Source organism: Tupaia chinensis, unplaced genomic scaffold, assembly GCF_000334495.1.
Source record: "Tupaia chinensis unplaced genomic scaffold, TupChi_1.0 Scaffold000550_1, whole genome shotgun sequence".
NCBI lineage: Eukaryota > Metazoa > Chordata > Mammalia > Scandentia > Tupaiidae > Tupaia > Tupaia belangeri.
The window spans coordinates 250,925-262,183 of record NW_006160062.1 but is presented as its reverse complement, the minus strand read 5'-3'; the positions used below and the strand labels follow the sequence as shown (position 1 = coordinate 262,183).

At 38.9% G+C, this 11,259-nt stretch overlaps 1 protein-coding gene across 1 annotated transcript in view; it reads left to right on the top strand.

Annotated features, from left to right (window-relative positions):
* LAMA3 (laminin subunit alpha 3) overlaps nt 1-11,259 on the top strand; it is a gene marked incomplete at its 5' end in the record, with an annotated part of 299,569 nt that overhangs the window by 247,227 nt on the left and 41,083 nt on the right. The window contains 12 exon segments of the mRNA XM_014591287.2: nt 1,281-1,391; nt 1,521-1,632; nt 1,865-2,032; nt 3,102-3,298; nt 5,029-5,145; nt 5,811-5,965; nt 6,269-6,410; nt 7,105-7,207; nt 8,063-8,179; nt 8,262-8,441; nt 8,912-9,054; nt 9,741-9,911. Of these exon segments, the coding sequence (XP_014446773.1) occupies nt 1,281-1,391; nt 1,521-1,632; nt 1,865-2,032; nt 3,102-3,298; nt 5,029-5,145; nt 5,811-5,965; nt 6,269-6,410; nt 7,105-7,207; nt 8,063-8,179; nt 8,262-8,441; nt 8,912-9,054; nt 9,741-9,911 (1,716 nt within the window).

Below are 11,259 nucleotides of genomic sequence, written 5' to 3'. Positions count from 1 at the left end.
TGCTATAGAGAGTATGCACTTGCCAGAAAGACAGAGAGAGACAGAGAGACAGAAAGCAAGAAATCACCCCCCAGGGGGTATGGCCACACCACAATCCCTTCTCCATTCTACTCTCAGGATCTTGGGCACTCATGCACACGTGCCTGGTGTGAATTTAAGCCACCGGGTCTGGGGCCTGAACCACGGTCAACTACATGGGAGTTCAGCAACATAGCTATTACGCTAACTGCTGGTCCCCCATTATACCTCGTGACTAGGTATTCTGCTGACATGTTATACATGATGTGCCTCAATTTTCCCATGGTAAAGTTAAAATAGTACTATCTTTCGCTATATCACACGAACACTGAAAATTCTGTAGGAATTAGTATGAGAAGGGAATTAGCATTTTTAAATGCTCATGTATACATGGATTTTAAAATTCATCAGTTCACTTATCACCAAAACCAACTCTGCAGTTTGCTGTTGTAATCTTCATTTTACTGATGAAGGGGATAAAGCTTAGTGAGGCTCATCTCCTACGTGGTAGATGCAGGGTCTGGACCTAAGCTCCTCAGCATGTGTTCTTTTACCTACTGCTGCCTCCAACATACAAATGGAGGTAGTAGTGTCATTTCTTTCTTGTAAATGTTTTCAAGATATTAACATCCCCCCGACACCAAATTGATAATAATCACTACTCCAGAAATGATGTGTAGCAACGTCCTTTCTAAAAGTAATGAGGCAATTTAGTGCCTGGATTATGCTCCTGAAACAACCACTGATCACTATTCAGCCATGGACATGTTCCCCAACCTCAAAGACTTCCTTTTTCTCATTTTTAATATGAGAGAATTCAACTGCACAGGCTCTGAGTTCCCCTCTAGCTCTCTTAGATTAGATTCTTTGAATCTAATGGTTCTTTCAATAAAGTACCCTATTCACTGCTTTAAGTATTATTAAGTTAACTATAGCTATTTAAAAATAAATATTTTATAGAATCTGGAAATTAATACATTAAGAAGTATCACTCTCCTTTCTATATGGTTTGGTAACTGAGTAAAGTACCTCTTGTCTCTTCACATATTTTATGCTTGCTACTTTATTTTAGAACCATATCACAATTTTCATCAGAGAGATTCGTCATGTAACTTATTTAAAAGAACCACATTGTTTTCTGTGGAACTCTCATCAGTCCTGCTAAATGAATCCTTTCATGTCATTATAGCATTTATCGTGCTGATAGGATTGAGTGTAAATGTCTGTTCTAAAGTGAGATTAGTTTTGTGTTTTACTTTCAGAACCAGTTGCTCAACTACCGTTCTGCCATTTCAAATCATGGATCCAAAATGAATGGCCTGGAGAAAGAACTGAATAATTTGAATCGTGAATTTGAGACTTTGCAAGAAAAGGTACTGTTAGGTCAATTAGCTTCACTTTGTTTTTTGTTTTCTGTTTTTTCTTTTAAATATTTTCAGTTTTTTTTTTTTACTTTAACTTAATTTGTTGCTAATTAATTTGTTGTTTTTTTTCTTACATAGGCTCAAATAAATTCCAGAAAAGCACAAACATTATATAACAATGTTGATCAGACAACCCAAAGAGCAAAGGAACTGGACACGAAGATTAAAAATGTCATCCGGAATGTGCATAGTAAGAGTTACTCAGTCCAGTTAAATGTTTTCCAGTATTGTTGCATAGCCTTTGTTGTACACTGAGTGAATTCCTTTTTAAAGCTCAGCATTATGAAAGAGATCCTGCAGCAATACTAAAAAACTAATATAAAATCTCCAAAAAAGTTTCTGCCTTTTTTTTTTTTTTTTTTTTTTAAGTAATCTCCTGAAGCCCAGAATTCCCAGTTTAATAACCACTTGGCCTTTTCTAGTTCTCTTAAAGCAGATCTCTGGGACAGATGGAGAAGGAAACAACTTGCCTTCAGGTGATTTTTCCAGAGAGTTGGCTGAAGCAGAGCGCATGATGAGGGAACTGCGGAACCGAAACTTCAGAAAGCACCTCCAAGAGGCGGAAACTGAAAGAAGAGAGGCTCAGCTCTGTAAGATGCTCCCCAATTTTTCCATTCAGTTTATTCCAATTGGTTTGACATGTGATGAGCCATGTACAATACAGTTTCCAGTTACTGCTATGACATTGTCATATGGGAAAAGGGGGTAGCCCAGGAGACCAAGAATCTTTTCTCCAAGTCACTGAGAATATAGCATCTTATCATATGTCCAAAAAAAAAAAAATCTTCTCCTAAAAGTTAGATATTGGCACCTCATTTTCCTTTCAAATGATTTTTTTTTTCTTCTGATGATAATTCACCTCTTTCCAATTTTCTCATCACTTTATTTTTAACAGTTATTTCACCACTGTTGGATCATCGAAGCACAAATTGGTATTAACACTACTTTACAAAGACAGCAAAAATAAAATATACTAGATAGTAACTTAATATAGCTAAAGGTTTTGGCTAGGGAAAATGTCTCTTGGTTCAAAACTGAGAAATATTAGGTTGGTATATATTTTTTCAAATACTGATATTTATTGTGTAGTAAAATAATGCATCAGTGGTTGATGTACAGAGAATAGTAGTTTTCTTAGAGCATCTGTATTGTTCAAATTTAATATGGAAGACTTCAAAAGTTCTCAGAAAAATGGAATTCAAGTACAAGTTTATTTTGGTGAAAAAAAGAAATGCATGCGTAGCTTTTTACATAAAAACACCTTTCCCACAAACTTTTTGAAGACTCCAGTATAGTCCAGGTTTTAAACTGTAAGTAGAAGGCGCGCGCGCTTTACTGAGCAGTGCTAGCACAAGTCCCAAGTCAGATTGGTCATGTAACCTTGGACCAATCCCTTAATTTCTCCAGGCCTCCATTTCCTTATTTGGAACATGAGAATTAAAATTACTGTTTTTACGTGGTTATCATGGAGACCAAGTGGAGCAGTGTATACAATGCACGCAGAAGGTCTGGACATGTGTTAGTTTTCTTTCCCATTCTCTTGGAAGTTCAAGGAAACCCATGAAATGAGTAGAAACTCAATTCTCCTTCTGTAGTCTTCATAACTTAGCTTCAATATACACATCTCTCAAGTGGAAACATGAAAGTGATGTATTACAGTGCTGACCCGGATAAAGAACTGGCCAGAAACCCACCAGGTGGAGAACAGTGAACTTATGAAGAGCATCTGGAATTCTTTAAAAGAATACGAAGCCAAAGTCACTGACCTCCGAGCTGCCCTACAGGAGGCGGCTGCCCAAGCCAAACAGGCCACTGGCCTTAACCAAGAAAATGAGAGAGTGCTAGGAGCCATCAAGGTGAGTGCACAGCTGGAAGCTGCACAATTTCACTAATGATAAGGATGAGGGGCACGGGGTCTTTGTTATTAGTAAAATAGCACAGCCAGGTGCCTGTCTGTATGTCTTCTTATATCACCTCAGACCCTGATCAAAAGGAACAGGGCATCAAATGCAAAGCCAAAGGTTTTTTTATTCCTCAGCTTCCAGAAAGATTCTGAACTTAAACCACAGACGAGGCAAGGCAAACTGCTTAGGCTCTGGTCCTGACAGAAGGATGCTGGAGAGTGCTTCTGCTGAGCAGAGAAGAAATGAATAATGTTATAATTAATTTGAAGTGTGTATTATATGTTTTTTTGTGTGTCAGATATATAAACATTCTTACACCATTATCTTAGTTATGAGAAAAGGCATTTTAAGCTATTACTGGCTTTATATGAAATTAGTTAATGTATAGGCCACATATAGATGCTATAATGACAAAATTTAGAGCTCAAAATTTTATACTGTACATTCTTAAGAATTTTTATGTAAATATTTTCTTTATTCGTGACAAAGTATGTCCATGCACATGTGAGAGTGTATGTTTGGTGTGTGTGAGAGAGAGATGAATACCTTCAACAATGTCTGGTCACACTAGATGGTGATCCTCTTCCTCCAGTCCTCTAACCTCTTAGATCTTGGACACTTGTGAAGGTGCTTAGGGTATTTTAGGACCACTGGTCTGGGGATTCGAATTGCAGTTGCCCTGTAGGATCAGCTTCTCTTTGAGTGGTGCATTACCACTGTGCCATGGAGTTGGTCCTGTACTGATTGTTTTTAATTGTAAAAATAGTATGCTTAGGGGGCTGGATAGGGGTGCTACAATAAAATGTGATGCTTTGCAAGGTAATTCCACATAGGAAGGTTCCTGGTTCCAGTCCGAAGGCCTCCCTGAGTACACAGGGCACATGCACGCCCTTGATAAGGGGCTGGCTGAAGGCTGGGTGGATCACGGCATCAGAACCCCTTCAGAGGTGTTGTCCCTCTTCGTTCACTCTCTCACTAATTGAGGAAATGAATAAACTTTAAATAGATAAATAAAAGAGTATGCTAAAACAACAACAAAAATGTGAAGAGTTATAACAGGATAGAAGTCAAATAACATGGTGCTAATCCCAAAATAGGAAGAATTTGGTAAATGGAAATAAACTACATCTCAGCAGATAAATACATGCCAAGCACCCAAAGCCTCTTTAGATAGTAACGCCTCTGTTTGAAGTCACTGGTATGCCAAAGGAAGGGAGCAGGACCCAATTTAATGGTTCTCTGAATTCTGGCAGGCTTTAGCCTGGCATTCCCAGGTGCTTTGTAATCTATTCGAGTGCTAGTGACACGCTCATTGGCGCCAGCATTAGTGTGTGCTGCTGATTGCTGCTGGTTTATTTAGTTAAAAATCTCATTCTATTCCATGCTTCTGTGCTTAGTAATATATCCACCTCATTGGCCAAGTTGACCACCTCTAGTGTAGAAACCCTCTTCCACAGTGATAGTAATTCCTTCATTGATGTAGAGTTTGAAGAAATTGTGGCAACACACCTGCGCTGCAAACTGATTTCCCATCTCTGTCATTATCTAGACAATCTTCAGGTGGAAGAAAACATTCTCACTCTGAAATCACTTATATACTGTGGTCTGATAAATATGCCCGTGTCTTCCAATAATACATTATATTATGGAGCTCAAGCAGATATTCTTTTTATTCTCTCCAGAAACACATGAATGAAATAAATTCCCTGCAGAGTGACTTCACCAAGTATTTGACCACAGCAGACTCTTCTTTGCTGAAAACCAACATTGCATTGCAGTTGATGGAGAAAGGCCACAAGGTAAAGGAGATTGTTTGTTCTCTAGGAAATTAAAAAAAAAAAAAAAGAATTATATTGCCTGGAAACTACGAAATGGCCTGACCTAGTTTTCTTCCAAGTCTATGTCTTATGGATGAAGGGAATATACTAAAATATTAACAGCCATTTTCGCTTGAAGGAGTGTCAATGATGTGTCTTCTTTCTATGACCTGTATTACTTAATTTGTCTGCAATGAGCAAATCATTGCAGAGATAACAAAAAAAAATTGTACTGCACTTTTTAAAATACCAAGCATACCTTTATTAATAGAAGACATGTAAGACTTGCTAAGATTGTCAAAATGTCTTGGTAGACCAAGGGCATTTTTTTTATGATGCTATTTCTAAATTATGAAAGAGTCCTTTGGTTTAGTACAACTTTACACTGACGATGCATTCTCCTTCTATAAAACTTAGTAAAGGGAGTAACTATCCCAAGGAAAATGTTTAAGTGATGGTAAAACTTGAGGAACTATTATTAATGCCATTATTTGAAGTGACTAAGGATTAATTGGTGTGGTAAATAGGATTAGAAAATATAATTTCTTGTTGTTGCCTCTGGAAACATGTCATTTATGACAGGAGGAAAATGGTGTACACATTCTTTGCTTGAATTTATACTGTTTTCATTTACTTGGAAAAAATAGGAATATGAAAAATTAGCTGCCGCTTTAAATGAAGCAAGACAAGAAATAAGTGACAGAGAGAGAGAACTTTCCAGATCTGCTAGCAAACTATCCCTGGTGGAGGAGGCAGAAATGCATGCACAGTCGCTACAAGAGCTGGCAAAGCAGCTGGAAGAGTGAGTGTGTGGCCACAGAGGTCCAAACTGCATGTGCTGCTCCAGCATAACAGAGGCCTACCCCCGGGCTGGCTGGCAGCTTTCCAGAGCAGGGTGGAGGGTGGAGTCCAGGCTGACACCCACCTGGGGACCTGGGTCTAATCAGAGCCAGACCAGCAGTGGGATGCTGATTCCTATCGGCTCCTTAAGGTGGAGCTAGAGAGGCCACCACCTCTACCCTCCAAACAAACATGAAGGCTTGGGGGAACATCAACTCCACTCATGGAATGGCTGCTGGAGGACCTAATCTGGCTATCTTTCTAGGATCAAGAGGAACGCCAGCGGGGATGAGCTAGTGCGCTGTGCTGTGGATGCCGCCACTGCCTATGAGAGCATCCTCAATGCCATCAAGGCAGCCGAGGATGCAGCCAACAAGGCCTCCAGCGCGTCTGACTCCGCTCTTCAGGTGGGCACCTGTGCCGACAGCGTCTCCAGGTTCTCTTGGGAGATAAGTCACTTCCTTATTTTCTCTGCATGTGCACTCAAGAATAGAAAAATGCATTATTTTCAATCAGAATTTTTATATATGAGAGAACTTCAAAAAGTTCAGGGAAATAGAATTAAAGTACAAATTAATTTTAATGCAAACAATTTTGTGGTCCATAAATAGTTTTTTTCATTATACACATTTCCATGAACTTTTTGAAGATCCCTCATAGAGTAGACTTGAATTTAGTCTAGACATTTCTATATTTACTTGACTGATGACTTGACCACAATTCAAAACTATTTGCAAAACTTCATCCTTTAAAGATAAGGGCTTTGGTACTAGCAGATGGCATAATGGTTACATTGCTGGACTCCCACATTGTTGACTGTGGTTCGAGTCCCAGATCCGATGGCTTAAAACCCACAATGGATACGTGTGCATATATGCCCAAAATACTGAGAGGAGAATGGATTGTGGTGTGGCCATCCCTCCTGGGGTATAAATTCTCACTTTCTGTCTCTCTAGGTCTCTCTGGCAAACACATGCACTCTATAGTAAAAATCTCTCTATTAAAAGAAAAAAAGAGAGATAAGGGCTTCAGACTCGAATGAAGAATCTTACTCCATATTTCCTAAGATAAATGTAAGACTGATAAACACTTTGCTTTCAGACAGTGATAAAGGAAGATCTTCCAAGAAAAGCTAAAACTCTGAGTTCCGAAAGTGATAAACTGTTAAATGAAGCCAAGATAACACAGAAAAGGCTACAGCAAGGTATTGTGGGGAGGGTGGGTATGAGAGGTAGCTGGCATAGCCAGGAGCTTTAAGTGTTTCATGGGACCAGGAAGGCCAACCCTAGATGCAAATGCTCTTTTCGTATCTCAGTGTCAATGCAGATGATACTTTTTAAATCCATAATTTATTTTATTAATGTCATGCATCTACCCAATATTCGAAATAGTTCCCATTCATCATATATGGAATTAACTGGAGCTTTAGAAATATAAGTAAATCTTGCAAGTGACTGGCCTGTTTTGGTATGCAGTTGTTAAGTGAGCCCTTATCCACATGGCCTAAACAACGTACTGGGTGCATACTCCAAATCTTGCTGGGATGGAGAAATGGAGGAAAGAGGATGTGGCATGACCAAGCCCTATTGAAAGGTGCTTTCTCTCTGTCACTCTATCTTTCCCTCATGTGGGCATGTGTGTGTGAGCACATACCCTCTCTGGGAAAATATAAATAAATAAAAGATTTCCTGGTATGACCTCTGCTTTGTCTACAAAATTTGATCTTAGAGGTAGGATCAGTATTTTAAATAGGGTTAGGATGCTAATCATGTTGTTGTGTAAGCCAGTCTTAGAATAATAATTTAAGTCATATATCATCAATATGGTTAAAGTATTCACTGGTCATTTTCCATGACCCAGAGACAGCAATATTATCAGCTAGAAGGTCTGCAAATTCATTTCCTTTACTGAAATTTTTTAAGGTGTCTGTTGGAAATGAATAGAAACAAGCAATGCCTACTTTGTGTCTGTATTTGCTTGGATGAGGCTCTCAACCACACTCATTTTTTTTTTGTCCTCTGACTGAAGAGTGACCTCTTGATGCTTTATTTTATTTTAGAAATCAGTCCGGCTCTCAACAACTTACAGCAAACCCTGAAAATTGTGACAGTTCAGAAAGAACTGATAGACACCAATCTCACTTCTGTCCGTGATGATCTTCGTGGGATACAGAGAGGTGGAGATCTCACTAACACACTGTATTTGGCTTGTTTTGTTAAATGCTCTACATACTTAATACCTCCCTATTTGTACATTAGGTGACATCGATGGTATGATTAATAGTGCAAAGAGCTTGATCAGAAAGGCCAATGGCATCACGGATGAGGTTCTGGATGGCCTCAACCCCATTCAGACAGATGTGGAAAGAATTAAAGATACCTATGGGAGCACACAGAGTGAAGACTTCAACAAGGCTCTGACTGATGCAGATAACTCAGGTATCACACAGTCTTTGACCAGAAATTATTAGCCATTTTCTCCTTGAGTCATTCAATCACCCCTGGTAAATTCTGATCTAAGAAATTAAAACATTATTAAACAACTTCAATTAATATAAAGAGTATATAGTTAGAAGGATCCAACAGTATTTTTTAAAATCCAGGACAATGTTATTGATCTTTATAAAGTGGAGATATAAGTTACTGAATCATGAGTTATTAAGTTATGATTGCTATTGAAAATCAGAAAAAATATTATTTCCTATAGCAATCAAGGATAAAGATTTGGTACCTAGAATGCAGAATAAAATCAGCAACACATTTGAAAGGATATTACAGGATTATGAGCCATCCTGTTCAATATCTGGGGCCCAAACTTCTCACTTGACAAATATTGTCATTAAAAACATCTGCCTTTAACCTTTTCTCAATGCATAATTTAAAATTTCTATTTTCAATGTTACCAACAGTCAAGAGATTAACCAACAAACTGCCTGATCTTTTGAGCAAGATTGAAAGTATCAACCAACAGCTGTTACCCCTGGGAAACATCTCTGACAACGTAGACCGAATTCGAGAACTCATTCAGCAGGCCAGAGATGCAGCGAATAAGGTGGGTGTATCCCCACACAGTCACTAGCCAAAGTAGCTTTGATAAGTTACCATCTTCATCAAGAATGGAAAGGTGTTTATTTACCCAAGAATTGATTCTTTCTTTCACAAATTCTGTGGTTCACTTCAAATAAACAGGTTGATTTCGTTCTGTCATCTTTCACAAGTGCACATGACCATCATCCCCTAAACTGTCTGGATATAAGAAACCTGGAGCAGTTTCTTTCCATTAAATTTATATAAGTAGAAAGAAAGATTGTCTTTCAAGCTGGTTGACAAACTATTATTGCAAGTTTAAGTGAGGGTTCTATGGCCAGAATGATACTGCATAAGACTGATCTTCTCATAAGTTGAAACTTGTAGAACCTACCTTTGTTGAAGATGGAAGACACAGAGTTATAGCAAATTTCTTTCTTTTTTGTTTTTTTGTTTTTGTTTTTGTTTTGCCTTAGGGCATGTGCACTCACCAGAAAGAGACAGATTGAGGGAAAGTGCAAAATCACACAAACACACACACACACACCCAGGTGGGATGGCTAATTCACAATCCCTTTTTCTCCATTCTCCTCTTGGGGAAAGATGATAGATGGGATGGATAGCTACAAAGTTACCCACTACCTCTCTGAACATGCTTACTTTCTTCACAGAAGACGATTTAGTGCAATATATCTATCTGATTCTTCACAGGTCGCTATTCCCATGAGGTTCAACGGCAAATCTGGAGTTGAAGTTCGACTGCCAAATGACCTGGAAGATTTGAAAGGATACACATCCCTGTCTTTGTTTCTCCAAAGACCTGACTCAAGAGAGACTGGAGGGACTGAGAATATGTTTGTGATGTACCTTGGAAATAAGGATGTGAGTATTGCTTGGACACTTCTCTTGATTTTAAAATAGGGAATATTTTATGAGACATGTGGCAAGTCCCACCAAGACATCACATCTCCCACCACCTCCTCATCCATCTCCCCACTTACCTCCCTGATGTAGTGGCATCCAAAAAGGCCTCCCATCCATCATGGATTGCCAGCTGCCTTACCCAGCAGGTCCAGCACATGAACACACATGTGTGTACACAGGAACACATACATACTTAGGGTGGATAATAAATAAGTACCCTCTCCCATACTGCCAGGTCATTAATGTCAAGGCTTCATGGAAGTCAATAATAACTCCTCACAGAATTATGACCCTGTCCTCCTCTGAATACCCAGCTTCAGATCTTTCCTCAAGTCCACAGAAGGCACAATCTATTAATGGGGACTGGAGTGCAAAGAAGCCTGTCCTGCTTAACTGATAAGAAAGGCAGTTGCCCATCTCTTCATTCTAAATGCGTTAAACCATTACTGTTAGAAGCATTTGAATGGTTGACTTTAACTGGTAAGCCCTCCTTTTAAAATACATTCCTCTTATTTAAGTGCCAGAGGAAAAGCTAATCACTGACTGGTTAGGGTATAACTGTTGGAAAAGAAATGTCTGAAATACAGTTCTCAAAACTTCTACCCAGTTAAGGAAATCATTAGTTGTTACTAGTGGGCATTGTATTTAAAGATTCTTCAAATAGACACTGTCAGTAATTATCCTTCCAAGGTTCAAGGTGTTGCTATTTTATTTGTGGCTTTTTTAATGACCTTGCTTCCTGCTTTGTCTTATCACAAAATTGCATGTTTCTTTATTCCATCAACAAATTTATACTTTATACTATGTGTCATACCCTGCATTATTTTTTTTTTTGAGAGGTTTTTCACTATAGGGCGCGTGCGCTCGCCAGACAGACAGAGAGAGATATAGACACAGAGAGCGAGAAATCACACACACACCCCCAGGGGGGATGGCCACTCTGCAGTCCTTTCTCCTCCATTCTCCTTTTGGGATCTTGGGCACGCATGCACACGCGCCCGACGTGGGTTTTAAGCCACTGGGTCTGGGACGCGAACTGCGGTCAACTATGTGGGAGTCCAGCGACATAGCCATTACGCTAACTTCTGGTTCCCATACCCTGCATTTTTGATAAACAGACATTTATTATTTTAATACCAATGTGCATTTTAAAATGGGTAAAACAATAAATTTCATATCATGTATATTTTACAAGAGTTTAAAAAATTATTTCTACATTAAGATGCTTACATACCAACAGGGAAGAAAGATAGATACGCACCTGACCATGATCTACAGCGGTATTAGGACAGAGACATGCACAAGG